Source organism: Chiloscyllium plagiosum, unplaced genomic scaffold (genome assembly GCF_037043375.1).
Source record: "Chiloscyllium plagiosum isolate Xiang-an unplaced genomic scaffold, Cpla_swu_hap1 HiC_scaffold_8, whole genome shotgun sequence".
Lineage (NCBI taxonomy): Eukaryota > Metazoa > Chordata > Chondrichthyes > Orectolobiformes > Hemiscylliidae > Chiloscyllium > Chiloscyllium plagiosum.
In genome coordinates, this window is record NW_028270146.1 from 54,998,638 (window position 1) to 55,023,420 (window position 24,783).

The window sequence follows — 24,783 nt, forward strand, 5'->3', positions numbered from 1 at the left end:
AGTCAAAAATCCCGATACACATTCCCCTGGTTCTCAAATTGCCAAGTAAAACCAATAGGGTCTCAAAAGTAGAGGAGGCCAGGGATCGTAATATCTTTAACTAAATCCGTCAACTCTTGAAAGGTTTTAGTATCTGGTGCTTCAGTGAAAGTTAAGCTCCTAATAATCGAAAAGGTGTGGCTCCACAAGCTATCAGGAAAGTTACTCATTGCATTTCATCTGCCCAATGTTATTTGGCCAGAAAAAAAAAACACATTAATTGCACATCCTGGGCTTCCACTTTCACAGGAGAATCAAATGAGGCAAACTTCCCAAATAATGGCATGATGCTAGAAATGTTTACCCACAACTCAAAGAAGACAGTCATGAGTGAATGTCTTTAGGTGCATGTTTTTCCCTCGTTACCACTGAAATAATTCCAAAAGGCCAGTATCCCACCACCAAGTCACTCTTTACTTACACGTGCAAAGTCTTTAACACTGATTCAACTTCCTAAGAGCCAGCTCTCAGAGTGAACAGAATGCCTAACATTCTTGTTCTTGTTATCAGCTAGGGCTACCTGATTGGGCCAGATTAACAGCCCCAGTCAGAGGACTCATATTCTATGAGGTCAACCTGGATGACCTCATTACAATCATTACATTTGTTACATCATCCTTTTACAAGGATATCCCATTTCTCTGTAATTCTTTGTCATATCCCCACTTCTAGGTAAAATTACTAGATTATGACAATGAATCCACTATCCCCACCCCCACTTCGTTTATTAGCATGGGTTGCACAGGATTCAAGTCAGGCAACTCATTCACTTACTATTTACAGCCAAGAAATCCTTCCTAACAATTTTCACACCATCCACTACCTTTATTATCTCCACTTCTATTGATAATTTGACCACGTCAACTTCTGATAAAACACAAATATAGTTTTTATTAAGTGTTCTAGCTTTGCCTGTATCCTACGCATATATCATTTTCACTTTCCTTAATAGGTATCCCGCCAAGCCTCTTACTCCTGCTTACTAATTGAAAGCCAGTAGAAGGATCTTTGGCCAAAACAGAAAATGCTGGAAAATCTCAGCAGGTGTGGCAGCATCTGTAAGAAGAGCTGACGTTTCGAGTCTAACTGAGTCTAACAGTTAGACTCGAAACGTCAGCTCTTTTCTCTCCTTACAGATGCTGCCAGACCTGCTGAGATTTTCAAGCATTTTCTCTTTTGGTTTCAGATTCCAGCATCCGCTGTAATTTGCTTTTGTCAAGAGGATCTTTGGGTTCCCTTTCTATATTAAGTTCAGTTTTATTCTTATTCTCCCATTGCCAAGCTTATTTTCTTCTTCACTTCCCATGTCAATTTATTGTATATGACCTGGATCTCACTTTAATAATTTACACATCATTGACCCTTTTCTCTTTCATTATACTGTCGATCTACCAGATCATTTTAAAGAACCCAGGATTTTGCTCCCTCTGCATTTTGCTCTTGTTAGAATGTGATTAGTCTATATTTTAAACAGTTCTTCCTTAACATCACACATTGCTCTGTTAAACCTCAAGAAAAGCTAAAATTAATGTGATTTTTCAGGCGCTTTCAACTTTTTTGATTGTTGATTCCTCATGAATTATAAGGAAAACTGCACTGGCAAATATATTTTTTGTTAATATAAACTGCAAGGGAACAAAATAATTAGCTGGACTCGAAGCAAATAATTTAAATGAAACATTCTGGTGTTTGATTTAGAAAATAGTTATAAAAATGTTAATTTACTGGAAAAGATATGCCTTCTTCAGGATATCTTCATCTTCACAGTATTTTGGTACTGCTTCTATGGCACAGTCAACCTAAAAAACAGCAATGTTTTAGTGGGATAATACAAAACTGATAACACAGCAAAATGGCTACCAACCAAAAACTGCCTCTTATCGAGTCATAGAGATGTACAGCACAGAAACAGGCCCTTCGGTCCAACCCATCCATGACGATCAGATATCCCAACCCAATCTAGTCACACCTGCCAGCACCTGGTCCACATCCCTCCAAACCTATCCTATTTATATCCTCATCCAGATGCCTTTTAAATGTTACAATTGTACCAGCCTCCACCACTTCCTCTGGCAGCTCATTCCATACATGGACCACTCCTCAGCCCATTGGCCCATCTGTTCAAGATCACATTGTACTCAGAGGTAATCTTCTTTGCTGTCCACTACACCTGCAATTTTAGTGTCATCTGCAAACTTACCAACTATACCTCTTATGCTCACATCCAAATCATTTATATAAATGACAAAAAGTAGTGGACCCAGCACCAAGCCTTGTGGCACTCCACTGGTCACAGGCCTCCAGTCTGAAAAACAACCCTCCACCACCACCCTCTGTCTTCTAACTTTGAGCCAGTTTTTTGTCCAAATGACTAGTTCTCCCTGTATTCCATGAGATCTAACCTTGCTAACCAGTCTCCCATGGGGAACCTTGTTGAATGCTTTACTGAAGTCCATGTAGATCATGTCTACTGCTTAGCACTTCTTCAAACTCGTTTCTTAAACTAAAGCTTTTCTGCCTATTTTCTCTTCCTCTTTTCTGTAGAGCAAGACCACATAGAAACCAGTTTACTGATATAATTCTTCAGGGAGTGACATTGATGCTACATCAGCTCAAACTAAGTTCATGCTGGCCGTGCTTGAGAGGATGGTAAAAGCCTTCTTCTTGAAACCATGTAATCCATTTATTTGATACTTATTAGGCAAGTTGATTTCTTCTGATGTTTTGCACCTTCACTTAGTCTACTTATTTTTTGAGGCAGGTAATCTCCAACAATAGCACTGTAAGATGAGCATAAAAGCAACTCAGTTAGCACTTCCATCAATTTTCGTTCTCAGCAGGTAACCTCTAATTAGTGTATCCGTGGGCCAAGATGTTTGGGATTCAAAACCCAAGGCTGTACAGCTAAGATAAATTATGTAGAATTGCATTAGGGTTGCACTGTGACAAACACTAATATCCGGATTGTTGTATTTTCATTTGCACTGTTTTACATTAATATTTCCGTTAATATTTAATTAGGTTTTCATAAAGGAAACGAGAACTGAGGCTCTCTCCCCACAACCCTCAGTTTTGTATTCTTATCACCTAACACTCAAAGAAAAATCACACTTTAAAAGTAAAATATATTACAAAGAAGTAATTTTAATTCACCTGAGCCACTGTGATGCCATACTCTTCAAGTGATTCTGATGATTTTTCGAGTTGTTCAAGAAAATGTCTGATTGCTGGATTTGCTGAAACAAGGAAACAAAAAAGGCTTCTAGTGGTTTGAATACTTACTCTTGTAATTCCTGTACAGCAGGTGATCAGACAAAGATAAAGAAAAGCTTACATTCTACCTCCTCTTAAAATAATTTACTTACTTGTCTTTATTTAAGTTCAATTTGCCTGATGTAATTTTGAAATAATTAAGTTTTTAATAAAGAAGAGGGAGAATGAACCAGAAAGTAACTCCCATTGACATGGAGCCATTCATATTCTCAGATAACCCCACAATAAAGCACTTTTGAGCAATATTCAGGACTATTTTGTGGGCAAAGATGGCAACATAAACCCTACAAACAGCAGTGAGGTAAAGGACCAGATAATGTTTGTTAAATAATTCTGGTTGAGGGACAGATAACTAGACAATAACTTGCATTTATATAGGTCCTTTAACAAAATGTCCCAGTTGCTTCACAGAGGCATTTTAAAATGAAGTATGAGGCCAAGCCACATAATGACAATAATAGGGCAGATGACCAAAAGCTTGGTCAAAGGTTAATAGAAGGAAGATAGTGAAGTAAAGATGTAAAGAGATTTAGGGAGGGAAATCTAGAGCTAAAGGTTTAGGCTGATGAAAGCACAGACACGAGTGATGGAGAAATTAAACAGGGATCCTTAAAAGACTAGTCAGTGTAAAAGAAGCACAGATAACTTGAAGGATTTAAGACTGGGTCAGTTTGCAGAGGTAGGGAGGGATAATGTCATAGAGGGATTTGAAAGCAAAAATGATAATTTTAGAAAGTGATCTTGCTTACCAGAAAGGAAATCTAGGTCTGGAATGTGTGAACTAGACTTGGTGTAAGTTAAGACACTGGAAACAGAGTATGGGATTTATATTGAAAGTGAAGGGTGTGTGGCCAGCTATGAGTATATAGGAATAGGAAGTGCCCTATTCTTTAGCAAATAGTGACATGGGGACTTGCATGCTGTTCCTAATTGGCACACAGAACCTCAGTTTAATGTCACGTTCAAAAGGCAGTATCTCTGACATTGTAGCAGTCATTCAGTATTGCAGCAATCAAATTATTTATGTGTCATCCTGCAATACTATGACACAGACACAACTGTGCAACAACTAAGCCAAGACTAAATTAGGGACATAAAAGGGGAAATTATAAAAATTATCATCCACATAATCTGTCAGATAATAAGCATCATTCATCAGGACAACTGACATCAATCAAGCTATTTCCGTGTTGATTTAATTTTCAAATTTAAACTGAAATGAACAATAAAATTCAGGTGAATAATTCTAGAAGAAAACTCAACTCAAAAGCTAAACTGATTCTTTTCAGGTGGTTATTAATTTCCCGACAAGGAGTAGAAAGAGGTTTATATGTTTCTTCTAGGGCTTGAAATTTAATTTAGAAGTAAAATTAAGTAAATATGATAGAGTTATGTTTTCAAGAGTGAGTTTGATTCAGGATTAGAGCTGAAAAATGTGTTGCTGGAAAAGTGCAGCAGGTCAGGCAGCATCCAAGGAGCAGGAGAATCGACGTTTCGGGCATACGCCCTTCTTCAGGAATGAGGAGGGTGTGCCAAGCAGGCTAAGATAAAAGGTAGAGAGGAGGGACTTGGGGAAGGGGCATTGGGAATGCGAAGGAAGGAGGTTAAGGTGAGGGTGATAGTTCGGAGAGGGGTGGGGGCAGAGAGGTTGGGAAGAAGATTGCAGGTCAAGAAGGCGGTGCTGAGTCCGCGGGTTGGGATTGAGATAAGGTGGGGGAAGGGGAAATGAGGAAGCTGGAGAAATCTGCATTCATCCCTTGCGGTTGGAGGGTTCCTAGGCGGAAGATGAGGCGCTCTTGCTCCAGGTGTTGTGTTGCCATGGTCTGGCGATGGAGGCGGCCAAGGACCTGCATGTCCTTGGCGGAGTGGGAGGGGCAGTTAAAGTGTTCAGCCATGGGGCGGTTCGGTTGGTTGGCGCGGTGTCCCAGAGGTGTTCTCTGAAACATTCCGCAAGTAGGCGGTCTGTCTCCCCAATGTAGAGGATACCACATCGGGTGCAGCGGATACAGTAAATGATATGCGTGGAGGTGCAGGTGAATTTGTGACAAATATGGAAGGATCCCTTGGGGCCTTGGAGGGAAGTGGGGGGGGGGAGGTGTGGGCGCAAGTTTTGCATTTCTTGCGGTTGCAGGGGAAGGTGCCGGGAGTAGAGGTTGGCTTGGTGGGGGGTGTGGATCTGACGAGGGAGTCGCGGAGGAAGTGGCGGAGGGAGTGGTCTTTCTGGAACGCTGATAGGGGAGGGGAGGGAAATATATCCTTGGTGGTGGGGTCTGTTTGGAGGTGGCGGAAATGACGAAGGATGATATGATGTACCTGGAGGTTGGTGGGGTGGTAGGTGAGGACCAGTGGGGTTCTGTCCTGGTGGCGATTGGAGGGGCGGGGTTCAAGGGCGGAGGAGCGGGAAGTGGAGGAGATGCGGTGGAGAGCATTGTCGATCACGTCGGAGGGGAAATTGCGGTCTTTGAAGAAGGAGACCATCTGGGTTGTTCGGTATTGGAATTGGTCCTTCTGGGAGTTGGTGCGGCGGAGGCGAAGGAATTGGGAATATGGGATGGCGTTTTTACAGGGGGCAGGGTGGGAGGAGGTGGGAGTCAGTCGGTTTATAGTAAATGTCCGTGTTGAGTAGGTCACCCGAGATAGAAATGGAGAGGTCTAGGAAGGGGAGGGAGGAGTCTGAGATGGTCCAGGTAAATTTGAGGTTGGAGTGGAAGGTGTTAGTAAAGTGGATGAACTGTTCAACCTCCTCGTGGGAGTACGAGGTAGCGCCGATACAGTCATCGATGTAGCAGAGGAAAAGGTGGGGGCTGGTGCCAGTGTAGCTGCAGAAGATGGATTGTTCCACACATCCGATGAAGAGGCAGGCATAGCTGGGGCCCATGCGGGTGCCCATGGCTACTCCTTTGGTTTGGAGGAAGTGGGAGGATTGGAAAGAGAAGTTGTTCAGAGTGAGGACCAGTTCAGTCAGTCAAAGGAGGGTGTCAGTGGAAGATTACTGGTTGGGTCGGCTGGAAAGGAAGAAGCAGAGGGCTTTGAGGCCTTCATGATGGGGGATGGAGGTGTATAGGGACTGGATGTCCATGGTGAAGATAAGGCGTTGGGGGCCGGGGAAGTGAAAATCATGGAGGAGGTGGAGGGCGTGGGTGGTGTCCCGAATGTAGGTGGGGAGTTCTTGGACTAAGGGGGACAGGACCATGTCGAGGTATGCAGAGATGAGATCGGCAGGGCAAGAGCAGGCTGAGACAATGGGTCGGCCGGTGCAGTCAGGTTTGTGGATTTTGGGCAGGAGGTAGAAATGGGCGGTGCGGGGTTGTGGGACTATGAGGTTGGAGGCGGTGGATGGGAGATCCCCTGAGGTGATGAGGTTATGGATGGTCTGGGAGATGATGGTTTGGTGGTGGGAGGTGGGGTCATGGTAAAGGGGCCAGTAGGATGAGGTATCCGCGAGCTGGCGTTTAGCCTCAGCAGTGTAAAGATGGGTGCGCCAGGTCCTTGGCCTCCTCCATCGCCAGACCATGACGACACGATGCCTGGAGGAAGAGCGCCTCATCTTCCGCCTAGGAACCCTCCAACAACAAGGGATGAATGCAGATTTCTCCAGCTTCCTCATTTCCCCTCCCCCCACCTTATCTCAGTCCCAGCCCTCGGACTCAGCACCACCTTCTTGACCTGCAATCTTCTTCCCGACCTCTCTGCCCCCACCCCCTCTCCGGCCTATCACCCTCACCTTAACCTCCTTCCATCTATCGCATTCCCAACACCTCCCTCCTCCCTACCTTTTATCTTAGCCTGCTTGGCACACCCTCCTCATTCCTGAAGAAGGGCGTATGCCCGAAACGTCGATTCTCCTGCTCCTTGGATGCTGCCTGACCTGCTGCACTTTTCCAGCAACACATTTTTCAGCTCTGATCTCCAGCTTCTGCAGTCCTCACTTTCTCCTGGTTGATTCAGGATTAGCATATTTTTCTATTTATTGTATTTACGCTTTGAATAAATATAATCTGCATACAGAGTAAATCTTACATTATAATGTTGAAATAATGATTCTTAAATCCAATCTTGGAAAAGTACCAATGATAGTGTGCCATTTCGCAGTCCTACTGCAATCACCCTTATGGCCTCTGAGAAAATGTGAATTTAGTAACACGTAATTCAGAATCATAAATAATATAATCTCAGTCACAATTATCAGAGATCTAAATTGGAGTAAACACAAACTCAAGATGAAGAGTGTTATTCAATTTACCCAAAACAAGCATTTCCCAAGTCAGCTCATACATACCTGTTTTTTTGAAATATATTAAAGATGTTTTTCCTGACTGTAGAATATTGATGAAGTGTTGCTGATTTAAGGTATGCAATTTCTTTGTACAAATAATTACATTACAATACCCAACATATAGTAATATCAAACAACGGTAGGAATGCCATTGGACCATTTTAACTGATAGACAAAGGCAGTTGAGATCCGAAGAATTGCTTCAATGTGTTGAATGAATTCCTCAACAGCATTGTTAATATTGCAATCTGGAAAACAAAAATTATCAATAATAACTAAGATATATTCCAAAAATCACATTAATTTCCCCATAATGCTTCATAATGTTGCCAGTCTCACACATTTAAGTCTAAATGAACACACTATATGTTAAAATTGCTCCAATGCATCAGACACACAAAATATCAATGAAAACTAGTCTTCTTATTCTAAGGTAGCCATGATGTAGAGGTGCCAGTTTTGAACTGGGATGGACAAAGTCAGAAGTCAAACAACACCAGGTTATAGTCCAACGATTTATTTGAAATCACAAGCTTTTGGAGCACAGCTCCTTCATCAGGTGTGACTTAGATCAAGAGTCAACTCATTAAGTCATTCAATCAAATGATTAACTGACAAATCTGCTCTTTCAGAGTTTTCTATTCTGAATATCTACAAACTATTTTCAAAATCCCTCCATAATTAAACTGATTTTGTATCACATTTCAGCAAAAATGATAAAATGTCAACCTTTTAAAATAAAGTTCATTTTTCAAATTGGAAAACCAGTGAAATATTCATTTTTTTATACAAGTACCACTTCCAACAAAGTATGTTACCAGACAAATGCTTTGAAAGAAAATGAAAATATATTACTATCAAAAGGGATATATGAACTTGCAATATTTGTTAAGTTAAATCAGGCCAGTAAACCAAGAGAACATAACAAGTAAGAGTTTCAATTTTTAATCTTCATTGTAACTGTTGAAAATCAACTGGAACACTGCATTCAGTATCTGTAACTGCATACAAACACAGGCAGATAGCTTTCTCCCATGTTAGGAAAATGGAAGTACATGACAACCCATGAGTGTTAGGTTGTCAAAGGAAGACCCAAAAGCAGGAGGAGAAAAAGAACTGACTATGAGTCTAAGAAAAGAATTTCAAACTTAAGTGTAGCCTAGATTGGGAACTGGGGTAGAATGCCATTGGACCATTTTAACTGATAGACAAAGGCAGATTCAGGGGAATAGAGTTAGAGTACAGGTTTTGCAGGACAGAAACATGTTACATAAGTAGGAAGAACAAGTCCACAAAGAGATGTTAATAATAAATTGGATGTTTTGGAGGGATGATGGATAAATGTTAATATTATGTAATAAAATATAGGTAGCATATTTCCAGAAGAGCTGAAATTCATGGAAAATGGGGAGGTCTTCCAATAAAGCATTGCAATAGTGACATCTGAAGCTGACAGACACACAGAAGACTGTTTATCAGAAACTGAGATGGCAGCAGAATAGAAAGACAGGATGAAAGTAGTCTTCATGATGAAGCAGATATGAAATAGTGTCAAATTAAATGTTGAGGTTTTGAACAATATGGTTCAACTTAACAGCGTGTGGCCAGACTGGGAGATATGATTGATGTCAAGGAGTTTGAGGTAGCGACTGAAGACAATGCCAATATTTTCAGTCTTTCCAATATTTTAAATCTGTAGCTCAGCTAAGACTGGATTTTAGACATGTAACCTAACAACACAGAGGCAGCAGTAGGGTCCACAGAATTGCTGGAAAGGCAAAACTTGTCTATTCCTAGTGAAGGGCTTTTGCCTGAAATGTCGATTTTCCTGCTCCTCAGATGCTGCCTGACCTGCTGTGCTTTTCAGCACCACTCTAACCTAAAATCTGGTTTCCAGCATCTGCAGTCCTCACTTTTGCCTCAACCTTGTGTCATGAATATCCAAGTGGAAATGCAGTCCAACTCTGCAAATCATATTTTCAAGAGGAGCCGATAGATGAGGAAGAGATTCTTGACAACTCCTGAGATAATGACGTAGATGTAGCAAGACAAATTTGAATGGTGAGAATGTAACCAAGTGAGGGTAATTTCATAGCTGAATAACAAAGACTGGTATAGAATGATATAACCAGGTAAAAAGCTTCAATTGGTCCAAAAGGTATAAGGATAATGCTCCACATAATCACAAAGCATGTCATTTGAGACTTTCGTTAAGCCATTTAGATGATGCTGCAATGATGTAAGCCTGATTAGAGAGATTCCGAGTTACAAGATCAGCATTTTCTGGAAGACAAAAATAAATTCAAAGACTTTGCAGAAGGAAGAAAAGTTAGAGCTCAGCAGGGAGCTTGCAATGAGAGAGAGGTCAAAGATGGGTATTTCGAGAAGGAAGATGATGCAGGCAATTTTGAAATACCTGGGGAGTGGGAACCTTTCACAATATCAGCAAGCTAGAAAGGAGACTGGGTAATCAGAGGTTTAGTGGGACAGAAGAAGGGAGATAGGTTTCATTTATAAATTGAGCTTGGAAAGAACTAAGGCAAGTAAAAACCTGGCAGGGTTTGGATTGTTGGGGTAAGGGGAAGCAAATCGGGCAGGTAACAGATGGTCTCAATCAAAGTGACCAACTGCTAAGCTTGTCCCATATTGTTGGAAGAGGGGAAAGGTCAGACAAGCAGAATTGAAGTCCTCATTGTGTTTTGTGCAGCCCAACTTAGTGATGGTTGTCTAAACTGCTTGATTGATCAAAGCTGAGAGCTATATTTAAAATGATGACTAGGATGGGAGCAAGGTTTTGATATTTAACATTTCAGATTATGTTAATCAGTTTGTTTCTGTTCTGACTGAACTTGTCATAGCCCTTTTTCAGTGTTAACTGACTAGTTTATTTCCAGTATTTTATCTGCTTTAACATGCATCTGGAAATTACAGTATGAAAACAGGCTATTCAGCCAACCAGTCCATGTTGTTTTTAAACCTCCACACAGGAAGCATTCGAATCTTTTATACCTGCTCCGTTCCCATGTCTTGCTTTCTTTCAACTATCTAGCTAAACACTCTGTCATGTTGCAACATGATGGTCTCAGATCCCATCGTGGTGCATTCCACAGCCTCATTATTCAGTGTCAAAAAAATTCTCCAGTTTAATTTCATTTTACAGCTACGTTATTGTAATCAACACCTTCCAAACACAGAAATTAGCCTCCACCTACCAATTCTGTCTAATCCCTTAACAATTCAACATCATTTCTGACCTATTTTAATTAAGACATTCAACTCCTGAAGTGGTTTTTCAGTCCGGAGTACATGGTTCGGTGATTCATGTTTTGCCTGTAAATAACAAAGATGCGACTTTCTTAATGGGCTTTCTTAAAATGCAGACTCATTTATAACTATTGCCTGTAATTTTGTTTACTCCTCAACACTATGCAGATTATTGACAATTAATTCAGGAGAATCAAAGCAATAAAGGAAAATAAAGCGAATCGACTATACGATCCCCTCACCCCCCAGAGCCCATTGTAAGACCTCACCTCGGAACGTGCAGCTTGGAGAGTTCCATTGCCGAATCCCCGCCTCAAGCTCTCGCTGATTGGTGCATTCACGTTCCAGAACTCTATTGGCGAATAATAATGTCATTAAACACAAAGCCACTTCCGGTAACAAAGATGTGTCCCAAATACGCATGCGTCTCCCTCAAGCCCCGCCCTCCGTCCAATCCCGTTTATCACCCGTATGAGTGACGGGCAGAGCTGATGGGGATCCACCAATGACTGTGTGGAGGGGGTGGGCTGGACTGCAGGCTTGTTGTTTCGCGTTGTTGAAGGAGCAGAGGCAGTGAGCTGGATGGATGGATGGATGGAGACTAAGGGAGTAGGGTCACTGCAGTAAGAGGGATAGCGTGGCTCCGGATAACCTGAAAATATGTCTCCGCAGAGTTCGGTGACTCCAGACAAGCCAATCCAGGCTGCAGTGCCCCCCTCAGTGGAGCTGGGTTTGACTGTGGTTTACACCGCTCTATACTCTCTGCTTTTCCTATTCGTTTACCTGCAGCTCTGGCTAGTCTTGCACTACAGGCACAAGCGCTTCAGCTACCAGACGGTGTTTTTGTTTCTCTGTCTGTTCTGGGCGGGCCTGAGGACTACGCTCTTTTCTTTTTACTTCAAAAATTGTGTTCAGGCCAACCAGTTGGAGCCTTTGCCTTATTGGCTGCTGTATTGTTTCCCTGTGTGTTTGCAGTTCTTCACGCTGTGTCTACTAAACCTTTATTTTGCACAGGTAAGTGTTTAGAGGAGGAGACAAAAGAGCAAAAACATTCGTTTTCATGCTTATTCTTAATGGATAGTGACAATTGCGTTTGCGAGAGACTGCAGATGCATCGTGCCGATGTTTAGGAAACTGTCTTTGTCCTTTCGATACTGTGTATCCCATCACAACCCGACTAATTCTAAGATGATAGTCGGTTTGCAACATGCAGCTTCTCGGTGTGTCAATTTGCCAGCTAATATTGTTTGTCACTATTTTAGTGACTATTTAGATTCGAGGGAGAAGCGATATATATTTAGAAGGTTTATCTTGACCGGGTAATATTCTAAGTAAACCGTTGGTTTCAAAAGAAACAAGTAACATGGGGAAGCGTATCATTCTGATTAAGAATAAATATCTATTATGTTCACTGCTTTGACTGCCCGCTGCCTTTCAGTACTGAGTTCTGCTGTTTATTGTGAGGAAAATGTTTTTGAATATCCCTAAGCTGAAATTCTGTTGCCAGTTAAAACAGATTCTGCCATTGCAATAGCAAATCTCTTACTCAATGTATTTCAGTCAGTAATCTGACTTTTTTTTTTGTTCTGACCTTGTGAAACCGACAAATTTGTAGCATTTCGTGTTTAAAACACTGACAATTTCTAGTTATTTAAGCTTTTTTTCTCATTGATTTACTGAAAGAAGCCACTTTACAAAGACGCGTATTTCAGAACCAGTCTTTCTGTAGTTCCCAATTTGTTGAGGTCTGTCAATTGTTGTGCAACGATAGGTGTATTTCAAAAGCCGTATTTTAATTATTTGCTCACTCAGAATTAGAAATGTTTCTGTAGAATACGTAACATTCGTCGAAATTCGTTTTCTTAAATTTTAAAGTTTGTTATCTATAATATAAACATACGATTTGTAAAATAATTGCATTTGTGTGTTCTGAGCGGTAAACAGTTTGATATTGGAAATCTTTAACAGAAAAATTGACCTAATGAGGTGATCCACCTTTGGGTTAGGATATTCTTACCTCGCTACGGCCTTTCACGATCTCAGTTCTAACTTCAAACTTGCACTGTAGCCAGTTGAAAACGGCTTCTACAATCTCTGAAAAATTCACAACTTTAATGATTTATATACAGATTTTAAATATCTGTACATTATACAGAACTGCAAAGGTAAGTTTTAGAAGTCCATTTCAAGTTAAAAATATTTCCTATAACTCGTAAAGAACACCAAGGGGCTACCTAATTGTTACTAAGCTCTGCAACCTCTGACAGGCTGATAATGTTTAAAAAGTAATCTAATCTTCCAGTTACTACCTGAAAGAATAACACAGCAATTTGTTTCACATTTTAAATGTTTGTTAATAAATTCCTTTAAAAACAGAAATACATTTTGTTCTTTCTTTGGATGTGGACGTTGTTGCCAAGGTCAGTATTGGTTACCCATCCTTAGTTGCTGTTTGAGTAGTTTACTAGACCATTTCGGCAAAGAGTTAAACATACTGTTGTGGCTGTCACCCCAGATAATGATGGCAGATTTCCTGCGCTAAAGGACATTAGTGAACCAAATAGCTTTTTATAACAGTCTATTACAGTTTCATGACACCATGACTGGATTAGCTTTATGTTCCAGATTTATTAATTTAATGTAAATTCTACCAGCTGCCTAGATGGGATTCTACCAGCTGCCTAGATGGGATTCTCCAAAGCATTAGTCTGAGCCTTTGAATGAGAGTCCAATGACATTGCTGCTGCCTCCCCTTCTTGACTAAGCACTTTTTGTACTTTCAGTTAGAGGAGGTGACATTCCCTTGGAGATATTTTCTAATCTACCTGTTTGGAGATGATATCACCCACCTCTGGAGCAGGTGGGACTTAAATTCAGATCTCCTGGTTCAGAGGTAGGGACACTACTACTTTATCACAAGAGCTTGTATACATATTACACATTGCACTTTCCCTAAAATTACTACTCTGTTGCTCCTAATTTCCAACTGATTGTTATCTTTGTTTTGCCAAGCAATAACTTCGAGCAATCCTTCCAAGCGCTTGGTTTTCTGAGTTTTTTTAAATGTGCTACATGAGGAAAGCCTGTTCAGATCATTCTTTCTTCTGGTCATTCCAGAAGAAACTGTCCAGCATCTGTAGAAGATTACAGGATATGCCTCTGTGCACGTGGATAGGGTAGTTTGCAAAGCAAGCAACCTTTTCTCTCTGCTAATCACATCAATATCTGCTGTCTCTGTGATATTCATTCATTTGCGTAGAAGCCTGTAACCTGACCTCCAAATGGTTTCCTCATCTCTCTTTACTAATCCAATAGAAAACACTTTAGCCTTCTGGCTAAGTAGAAATGGTAACTAGCTATCCTTAATCACAACTGCCTTTTATCTTAGAATTAATGAATAATTTGTTTACAATCTTATATCTACAACGCCTTTCTTGGACATTTAGAGACTCATGATCTGTTCATGGTAACCTCAGCTACCATTGACTCCAAGTTTAAATAGGTAAAACTACTGCGAGTCCTCTTGCAAGGATGCCTGCCTTGAAGAAGTTTTCCTCCTCTCTCTACAAGAATCTCGGAGTCCCTCTCCCACTGCAACTCCCAGGTCATTTCCTCTGCCCTGAAGCTCTTCAACCATGTCCTGAAACAAACTCGACCTATCACCTTCATCCCCTCCCCCACTCACCTATTGTACTCTATGCTACTTTCTCCCCACTCCCACCCTCCTAGCTTATCTCTCCACGCTTCAGGCTCTCTGCCTTTATTCCTGATGAAGGGCTTTTACCCGAAACGTCGATTTTACTGCTCCACGGATGCTGCCTGAACTGCTGTGCTTTTCCAGCACCACTAATCCAGATCCAAGTTTAAATAATTTGCACCTCATTCCCAGTAAAACACTTCACACTTCCTTGGCTTCAACTAAGAAAATAACTAGGCTTATCGTGGAAACTTGACCAAGTCTCATGACCCATCATTTACCCTAACTTTAAAGCTCCCAAAATATCTTAAATCTTTTCAACCTGTAATTGAAATACCATCAAGTTGACCTATATGATAATCGAAATATAAAGGATATTCATTGTTATCATAAGCAAGATCAAACGTTACATATAAATAGCACTGCTACTCATTGTCCAGTTCATCTAAAGCTATTTTCTAAATGTTTAAATTCCTCTTAATACCCCATTTATTTCTGTTTCAAAAACAAATGTTTTGATCAAGTTTTAGATCATGAATATATTGGCTTGCCCCCAGAACTTTAATATCAGTTCCTGATCTCTCTCTTGTACAGAAGCACATTATAACACTAATGTGTAGAGTTGTTTTCAAAATGAACTCTTGTCTGTGTAACTGTGACTTTTTGGTTAAATGATCTTTAATAATCTATCTTTGGATTTTATACAAATTCTACAGGATAAGAAAAACTAGATTTTGATGTACAATACTTTTGAAGTTTGAATTATACCATTCCATTTAGAGTGTGATTGAACTGCAGTGCTTACATACTTTACTGATTATAAATAAAGTAGGCCTGAGATATTCCATACAAACTTGAGGCTAGGGTCATGGATCCCAGTGAGTCTTAAGACAAGACTTTGTGCTCAAGAACTGTGAACCATTGAATGTTAACAACTGAGAGACCCCTTGCAGTTTTTGAGTATGGTCTCGCTGAATGTTCTTTGTGATCTGACTCAAATTCCCGATGAAAATGTAGGTCTTTAAAACTCAGAGCGGTAAATACATAGCCTCTCCCCCCAGTTCTCACAGCTCTCTCTACCAACATCCCTACCTTCAATCTCTAGCAATCCTAGGCCCAAACATCTTCAGTTGCATCAGTGATGTTCCCACCATCATAAGGTCAGACATGGAAAAGTTTGCTGCTGATGCTGATCAACAATGCGCAATTTGTCACTAAATCCAAAAACAGTTCATGTCCAGATGCAGCCACATTTGGACAATGCCTAGGCTTGGGTTGAAAGGTGGCAAGTAATACGATGACCATATTCAGCAAAGAATCTAACCACTGTCCCTTGACATTGAATAATATCTACATCACCGAATCCCCACTATCAATATCCTGGGATTATCATTGATCAGAAACTCAACTGGGTCAGCCATATAAATACAGTGGTCAGAAACTAGATTAGATTAGATTACATTACATTACAGTGTGGAAACAGGCCCTTCGGCCCAACAAGTCCACACCGACCCGCCGAAGCGCAACCCACCCATACCCCTTACCTAACACTACGGGCAATTTAGCATGGCCAATTCACCTGACCTGCACATCTTTGGACTGTGGGAGGAAACTAGAGCACTCGGAGGAAACCCACGGGGAGAACGTGCAAACTCCACACAGGCTGCAGCGAATAACTTGCCTCTTGACTCCCCAAACTCTGTCTATCATCTACAGGGTGCAGGTCAAGAGCGTGATGGAACACTCTTGACTTTTTTGGATGAGTGCAGCTCCACACCATGCAAGACAAACCAGGTCATTTGATTGACACCACATCCACCAACTTACACTTCATCCACCACCAATGCTAAAAAAGCAATAGTATGTACTACCTACAAGATGCATTGCAGAAATTCATCAAGATTACTAAGACAGAATGTTCCATACGCACTATCACTGCCCTATAGAAGGACAAGGACAGCAAGTGCCCCTCCAAATGACTCATTATCCTTACTTGGCAATATATCCCTGTTCCTTAACTTTCACTGGATCAAATTCCTGGAATTCCCTCCCTAATGTCACTGTGGATCAATCTATAGCACATGGACTGCAGTAGTTCAAGAGAGGGCTCGCCTTCTAGGGATGGGTAGTAAAAATTGCTGGTCCAGCCAGCCAAACCCACATCCCATGAATGAGTCTTAAAGAAAGATTTGAGATGTGATAACAAATTTCAGTGGAAATAAGTTTGGGAACTGCCATTCTGACAGTCTGTACTTTTAACTTCAAGTCAGCCTGTATCTATGGAAAGACATGAAGATAATGTTTTAAATTGATGTTCTTTGATTATACTGCAAAAAAACCTTAAGCTTGTATGGTATAAATGATATTACAGTAAATGCATACAAACTTCCTTGATCAAACATTCCTCCTTTTTGTATTGGAGGGTGGAATAAACAAGACAGTCCAAAATCAGTAGCTATTTAGTTAAATTTTCTAGATTGCTGGTGTTTAGGATAATGCCAACCACGCACGTTCAATTTCCATTGCAAACGAGGTAGTCTTAGGACTTCCTCCTTAGCTTGCCACTGAGTGGGACGCAATGGCAAACTACAACTGGGGGGGGTGAAGAAAAGCTGAGGAAATGGCTTGGGATGAAGCACGAGCAGAAAATGAGCTAAGGATAACCTTCACGCAGAGCAAACATGAATGAGACCATTTTAGAGGACTGTCTGAGTTCTGGTTCTGAATCACTTAGAAGGCTAGACCAGACCAGGGTAAAGGGAAACAGATTTTCTTTGCTAAAAGTGTTTTTTTCTAAACTTTATGGTAACTTAGTTATCACCAACATTTTATTCCTGGCTGACATAATGAATGGGATTTAAATTTCCTAATGTAGTGGAATGTGAGCCAATGTCTGAATTATTAGTTAAGCTTCATAACTACAATTACCATACCCCTCTCGTGAAAAGCTGCAGATGTAAGTAATGCACTGAAAATCAAATTGGAATTCTGTTTTCAAACATTACTTGGTGACTAAAGTAATTGACGTTTAGCACAGTTGAAAGTACAATAGGCTATTGATCTTCATTAATGATATGGGTTCAGAATATACAGTTATCCTAGCCAGCTGCATTATTTGAACTGTTTTAGTCATAGTCTAATTTCATTGGGAAATTTAGTGTAGAATGGTGTTGTATGTAATTAAGCACTAGGATAATTGCCTAAGGATAATTAAGCCAAGAATAAATATTAGAAATAAGCAACTGGCTGGTTACATTAAAAGGAAGTTACTTTCTGGCATGGGATAGATGTTGTACTTGGACACAAAACTCTGACAGCATTTTGTTAATAAAACATATCAGAATATTGTCTTTCTGGAACTAAATCGTATGTTCAGTGAATTGAAGAGAGGACTAAGCAGGGAGAAACTGGCATTTATGTTCCATGGTATTATTTTTTAAATTTCTTAAATTTCTCATTCAGTTATATGCAATGACAGTTATTTCTTCACATACTCCTCTGATCCAGGAACAGAAGTAAATGGCCATTTTAATACAATTTTGTCCTTTTTTGCTTAAATGTCTCATCTGAAGGATTGATGTTAACCAAATGATGAGTCACAAGGTATGATTTAGAGACAGTGATTGTTGACAGTCTCATGCATGTAATGTGATACCTTATAAAGGTTTTAATGTGATAAATCACAGTTCCAGCCTTAATTTGTTAAGACCAATTAAATCCTTTTACATTATCATATTTTGGGAGTAATGGGTCACAGTAAAATCCTAGAGAACCATTGGGCTGCGCTGTCATTAAAGAGCGATGACTGTTGGTGAGTTTAACCCAAAGGTCACTACACCTCAGGTAAGGGACAAAGTTCAGAAGACTGGACCTTCATGGTGACCTCGGACAGTGTGGGAACTGAAACTTGGGAGGACTGAAAAATGAGGGGAGAACAAAAATGATTTGGAGCTGTGCTAGTTTATTGATTAGTGAGCTATAATAAATAAATGCTACCATTAAAAGCTAATCTGTGACCCATTATAATTAAAAAGAAGCAAAGGAAGTACGTCAGGTGGGGGTCTTCCTTGATGTGTGGAAGATCTTTTTCTTGGTGCCTGATTCCTGAGAAAATCAACCTAATCGGAGTCCTCTTGCTTTTGACTCAGCAAAAAGTTTGAGAGTATTTTTTTTCCAGCTCCCTGTGTGGTTAAATTCTGGTGTTTTCTCCAACTATTGCTTCTTAATTTGACTGACAAATCTAAATGAATGTGTTTTAAGACAATCATGCATTCAAGTTGGCCATCTCAAATGTAAATGAAACCTAGATTATTGCAAATAAAAGGTCAAATTGCTTTGTGAATGATGGCTTTGAGATTCCTCTTGAATCAACAAGAGTATCCAATTAAAGGTAGAGAGAAACTGGGGAGCAAGTTTTTATAATTCCTACTAGACCATTTATCTCATGCCTAATCCTCTCTTTCACTACTTTCAGAAAGTTAAATAACATTCCATTTGTGTCTGTGGTCCGTGTCCTCTGACAAAATTGCTGGTCATTGTATGTAAACTGATTGATAAGCCATAGAGATGTATGGCACGGAAACAGCCCCTTCGGTCCAACTTATCCATGCCAACCAGTTTTCTGAAATAAATCTAGTCCCATTTGCCAGTACTAGGCCTAAATCCTTCCTATTCAAATACCCATCCAGATGCCTTTTAAATGTTGTCATTGTACCAGTCTCCAACACTTCATGTGGTAGTTCATTCCATACATGCACCACCCTCTGGATGAAAAAGTTGCCCAAGTTCTTTTTTAAATTTTTCCCCTCCACCCTTAAACCACTGCTCTCTAGTTCCGGACTCCCCGACCTCAGGGAAAATACTTTGTCTATTTACTCTATGTACACCCCTCATGACTTTATAAAGCTCTATATGGTCACCCCTCAGCCTCTAACACTCCAAGGAAAACAGCCCAGCCTATTCAGCCTCTCCCTGTAGCTCAAATCCTCCAACTCTGGCAACATCCTTGTAAATCTTTTCTGAACCCTTTCACGTTTCACAACATCTTTCCTATAGATTCCTCATGGTAGACTGGCTAGCAACGTTAGATCACATAGAATACAGGGAGAACTAGGCATTTGGATCCAGAACTGGTTCAAAGCTAGAAGATAGAGGGTGGTAGTGGAGGGTTGCATTTTAGACTGGAGACCTGTGTACAGTGGTGTGCCACAAGGATTGATGCTGGGTCCACTGTTTTTTTTTGTCATTAACATAAATGATTTAGATGTGAACATAGATATAGTTAGTAAGTTTGCAAATGATACCAAAATTGGAGGTGTAGTGGACAGCAAAGAAGGTTACCTCCAATTACAAGAGGATCTTGATTAGATGGACCGATGGGTCAAGGTGTAGTGGATGGAGTTTAATTTAGATAAATGTGAGGTGCTCCATTTTGGAAAAGCAAATCAGAACAGCACTTGTACTTGTAATGGTAAGGTCCTAGGGTTTGTTGCTGAACAAAAAGACCTTGAAGTGTAGGTTCATTGTTTCTTGAAAGATAATTGTTGAGACTGATTTTATTTTTGAAGGGTCATATAATTGAACCTGACTCTGTCCTTGCCAGAAACATTTAAATTTTAATTGGCAGTCATTGGGTATTTATCGGGAAGTCCAGTGAGTTATGTTTTCACCCTCTAGCCAACGTAGAGCTCAGTTACCATGAAAAAGATTTAAGTTATTTGTGTGGTTAAATAATAGACAAAAATACTGAAATTTTCTATAATACCTATGTGAACCAAATGTATTTCATGCATTAGTTGTTCTGAGATATTAATGGAGTTTGAAACATGGTTGTGATTTTCAAATGTGAAGGTCAGGTTGTATTGAATTTGTCTCTCCTTTTTATGTCTGCTGTTCAGCTCCCTCTTATGGTGATAATAGCTGTAAAATCTTTTAATGAATTTGAGGCCAACTTGAGAGTAATGAAGGATATTTCATTAGATTTGCTTTGCTTTGTAAATTACTAACTCATCTCCAAGTGCAGATATAATGCTTCCTCAATTTTTTTTTTATATATTTAAAAATCACTTCCTATGATATTTGAATGTTCAAAGTTGTATTGTAAAACATATCTATTGAAAAGCACAATAGATTATGCTGGAGCATAAAGAACATCTTGGTGTGATGTAATATATTAAAGCACTACATAGGCATGGTGGTTCATGGAGTTTGATGCAGAAGAGTGGCAGAAGCACAGATAGAGGAATTGAATTTCAATGTTGAAGAATCACACCTCCGTTTATTGCCTACGTCTCTCTTTGCCTTACTGCACTTCAGGCATCCAACCCTTTGATCTGCTTTATAACATTTTACCAAGCTTCCTTCCATTTCACGCTTTATCTTCTTTCAGTATCTGCATTAAACACATGTTCATCCTGATAATTTTGCTAGATGAAGAGAGAAACAATTTTTTTTAAATCCAATAATATTTGAAGTTAATGTACAGGTCATATCTAGACCTTAATTTTGAATTGGACACAGAATCAGACACCGGTATGTCTCATTTACCAATTTAATTGTTTTTTTTCCTTTTGTAAATTAATGTTGTTGGAAAGACGAGTATTTGTTGTCTACCCCCTGTGGCCCTTAGAGACAACATGCATTCTCCTTGAGCCACTGGTCCAAATTTGATATAATTGAATGGTTTGCTAGACCAAAGGTTAATTAATTGTCTACTCTTAGTTTCGGTCTACAATCACAAAAAGAACATCCTTAACAAAGGAATGCATGTGAATCATTTAGATTCTTTGACACACCTGTGGTCACTTAATGAAACTAGTTTGGCTTTTTCCAGAAACTTTAAATCTGAGTTCAGTTTTGAAAATGTTGATAAAATGAGCTCCTTTAGAATACTAGTTCAGCAAGTAACTACTATACAGCCTACCCAATCATCGTCTTTACCTCCTCCTTTGATTTCACTGATCATGCCTTCCCCCAAGTATATTTCTGTAAATAACACTCCTATCCATACCCATGTCCTTGGCTTTACCTCCTCTTGTGATACTTGTTAAGCTTTGTTATCCTTTTATCTCTGTGGCAAAGCTACCTCTGCTTACCTCCTTGTATCTTTGTTCAGTGTTTGCATCTCATACCAACCCTATCTCCATCTGTATATTTCCATGGGAGAGAAAGCCAAGGTTACTTTTTAAAATGAATCCCACAATTACAGATTTGATGGTTCCTTACGCTGAGAACATGCATGCACTTCCTATCGTACCACTTACTTTTCTACTCTGTGATAACATTGATCCAATAATACATAACTCTTTATCATCAAGTGGTCTAAATGTTCAACTTTATTTTGGTTTTTCCATTATTCCTTAAGCAACTAAGATATACTGTCAAACTGAAATGTCTGGTACCATTTAGGTTTTCATTCTCCATGATGCATCTGCAGCTCCCAATGATTTCAGCCATTCCTTTCCATTATTTTATCATTTATCAGTAAAGCCTCTACTTTCCAATCCTGGTTGTTCCCAAGATGCGCCGAGACAGGCATACATGAGTACGCACACTTGGGCACCCTGTTGTGCCAACCCCCCAACTCTTTTAAAGGTTAAGAGTGCTGGTGGTGAGAGGACTCAAAGGTGTCCCATCAAGTTTTGCAGTTGACGTAAGACTTGGAATTGTAAAAAAAAAAAAATGAGAACATGAACAGACCTCAGAAGGATGGACTGATGAAATGGGCAGACACTGACCAATATAAATCAATAAATGGAAATGTGAAGGAATTTCTTTGATAGGAGGAATGAAGGAAGTTAACACAAGCAATTTTAAAGCAGTGCAAAAGCACAGACAGCTAGTGTTGTAGAGACGCTAGTCCAGTGGAACTTCAGTCACACAAGAGGTTCAAGAAGTTAGTTTCTTGAGCAGAAAAGGTTAATGGAAGTTTGAACTGATGTCTTCAATGTTATTAAGAATTCTGCTGGTAAGTTTGGGTCAACTTTCAAATGGCAGAATGCTCACAAGCCAGAGAATGGCAATTAAAATAATTTGGAAAAGATCAAGTAGCAAGCTGAGATTTCTCTTTATGCAACAGGTTGTCACAACCTAATGCCTCAAGGTAGTAGTAGATTCAATAAATTTCAAGACTGAATTGGGTAAAATCTCAAGGGGACAAACGTATAGGTCTATTGGGAAAGGCAGGGTACCATAAACTGATGATTCATTCAAAAAGCTAATGTGTATTGGGTCAAATATGATGAGAAAGTGCCGGTATTGGACTGGGGTGGACAAAGTTAAAAATTATATAACACTAGGTTATAGTCCAACAGGTTTATTGCTCCAAAAGCTAGTGCTTCCAAATAAACCTGGACTATAACCTAGTGTTGTGATTTTTAACTTGGGTCAAATAGCCGCCTGTCATTCTTTCACCACCACATCTGCCTGGTCTACATTAAGCACTACTGAGTTTTGTTCTTCTGCCAAAATTCCTTAATGATTCTAAGATCATCCTGGATTTTGATAGCACCACTAGTCCTATCACAATATCCACTATGTTGACCCTCTGTCCTACAAGCCGCACCAAGAGCTCCTGGAATTATAACCAAAAAAGACTTGAGCAATTAGTTCAAATTCCTGTTGCTCATCAAACCTAGCCCTGGTTCCATCTTTCTTTATCTTTTTCCTCTCCTTTTTCTGAGCTGATCTTATCCTTGTGAACAGCCTGCTATATCATTCAGTTAGATCATGGCTGAGTTGTATCTCATCTCCTACTGTATCTGCTTTTGTTTCACACATTATTTCTCTTATCCAAAGACCTCATTAATCAATATTGAAAATTCAGTTGCGTTAGTGTTTGCAACCTTCTGGGGAGGGAGTTGCAGTGTTCTTCTATCCATTGTCCTTGTAAACCATTTCTCATGCATTAAATTTTGTCCCCAATTTTAAGATTATGTAAAGTCCCATACTAGAGAAAATAATTCCTATATACATTGTATTGAATCGCCTTATTATCTGAAATACTGAAATTTAGGTTCCCCCCCTTCTTCCTCCTCCCTCTCCCTCCCCCTCCCCTCTTTCTTCCCTCCCCCTCCCCCCTCTTTCTTCCCTCCCCCTCCCCCCTCTTTCTTCCCTCCCCCTCCCCCCTCTTTCTTCCCTCCCCCTCCCCCCTCTTTCTTCCCTCCCCCTCCCCCCTCTTTCTTCCCTCCCCCTCCCCCCTCTTTCTTCCCTCCCCCTCCCCCCCTCTTTCTTCCCTCCCCCTCCCCCCCTCTTTCTTCCCTCCCCCTCCCCCCCTCTTTCTTCCCTCCCCCTCCCCCCCTCTTTCTTCCCTCCCCCTCCCCCCCTCTTTCTTCCCTCCCCCTCCCCCCCTCTTTCTTCCCTCCCCCTCCCCCCCTCTTTCTTCCCTCCCCCTCCCCCCCTCTTTCTTCCCTCCCCCTCCCCCCCTCTTTCTTCCCTCCCCCTCCCCCCCTCTTTCTTCCCTCCCCCTCCCCCCCTCTTTCTTCCCTCCCCCTCCCCCCCTCTTTCTTCCCTCCCCCTCCCCCCCTCTTTCTTCCCTCCCCCTCCCCCCCCTCTTTCTTCCCTCCCCCTCCCCCCCCTCTTTCTTCCCTCCCCCTCCCCCCCCTCTTTCTTCCCTCCCCCTCCCCCCCCTCTTTCTTCCCTCCCCCTCCCCCCCCTCTTTCTTCCCTCCCCCTCCCCCCTCTTTCTTCCCTCCCCCTCCCCCCCTCTTTCTTCCCTCCCCCTCCCCCCCTCTTTCTTCCCTCCCCCTCCCCCCCTCTTTCTTCCCTCCCCCTCCCCCCCCTCTTTCTTCCCTCCCCCTCCCCCCCTCTTTCTTCCCTCCCCCTCCCCCCCTCTTTCTTCCCTCCCCCTCCCCCCTCTTTCTTCCCTCCCCCTCCCCCCCTCTTTCTTCCCTCCCCCTCCCCCCCTCTTTCTTCCCTCCCCCTCCCCCCCTCTTTCTTCCCTCCCCCTCCCCCCCTCTTTCTTCCCTCCCCCTCCCCCCTCTTTCTTCCCTCCCCCTCCCCCCCCTCTTTCTTCCCTCCCCCTCCCCCCCCTCTTTCTTCCCTCCCCCTCCCCCCCCTCTTTCTTCCCTCCCCCTCCCCCCCCTCTTTCTTCCCTCCCCCTCCCCCCCCTCTTTCTTCCCTCCCCCTCCCCCCCCTCTTTCTTCCCTCCCCCTCCCCCCCTCTTTCTTCCCTCCCCCTCCCCCCCTCTTTCTTCCCTCCCCCTCCCCCCCTCTTTCTTCCCTCCCCCTCCCCCCCCC

The 24,783-nt window shown here is 41.3% G+C and overlaps 2 protein-coding genes across 6 annotated transcripts in view; one reads left to right on the plus strand and one right to left on the minus strand.

The window, feature by feature from the left end:
- txndc16 (thioredoxin domain containing 16) overlaps positions 1 to 11,162 on the minus strand; it is a 126,863-nt gene extending 115,701 nt beyond the window's left edge. The window contains exons 1-4 of one of the 2 annotated variants that reach the window (XM_043697651.2): positions 11,122 to 11,162; positions 7,592 to 7,836; positions 3,193 to 3,275; positions 1,765 to 1,838 (exon numbers count right to left, since the gene is read on the minus strand). In XM_043697651.2, coding sequence (XP_043553586.2) covers positions 1,765 to 1,838; positions 3,193 to 3,275; positions 7,592 to 7,748 — 314 coding nt within the window. In that variant the 5' untranslated portion in view covers positions 7,749 to 7,836; positions 11,122 to 11,162. Of the gene's footprint in view, positions 1 to 1,764; positions 1,839 to 3,192; positions 3,276 to 7,591; positions 7,837 to 10,842; positions 10,862 to 11,121 lie in introns of those variants that run through there. The other variant, XM_087989857.1, reaches the window with a different exon arrangement.
- Positions 11,163 to 11,431: 269 nt separating this feature from the next.
- Positions 11,432 to 24,783, plus strand: part of gpr137c (G protein-coupled receptor 137c) — an 82,843-nt gene continuing 69,491 nt past the window's right edge. For all 4 annotated transcript variants that reach the window (XM_087989859.1, XM_087989858.1, XM_043697653.2 and 1 more), the window contains exon 1: positions 11,432 to 11,866. In XM_087989859.1, the coding sequence (XP_087845985.1) occupies positions 11,513 to 11,866 (354 nt within the window). In that variant the 5' untranslated portion in view covers positions 11,432 to 11,512. The remainder of the gene's footprint in view (positions 11,867 to 24,783) is intronic.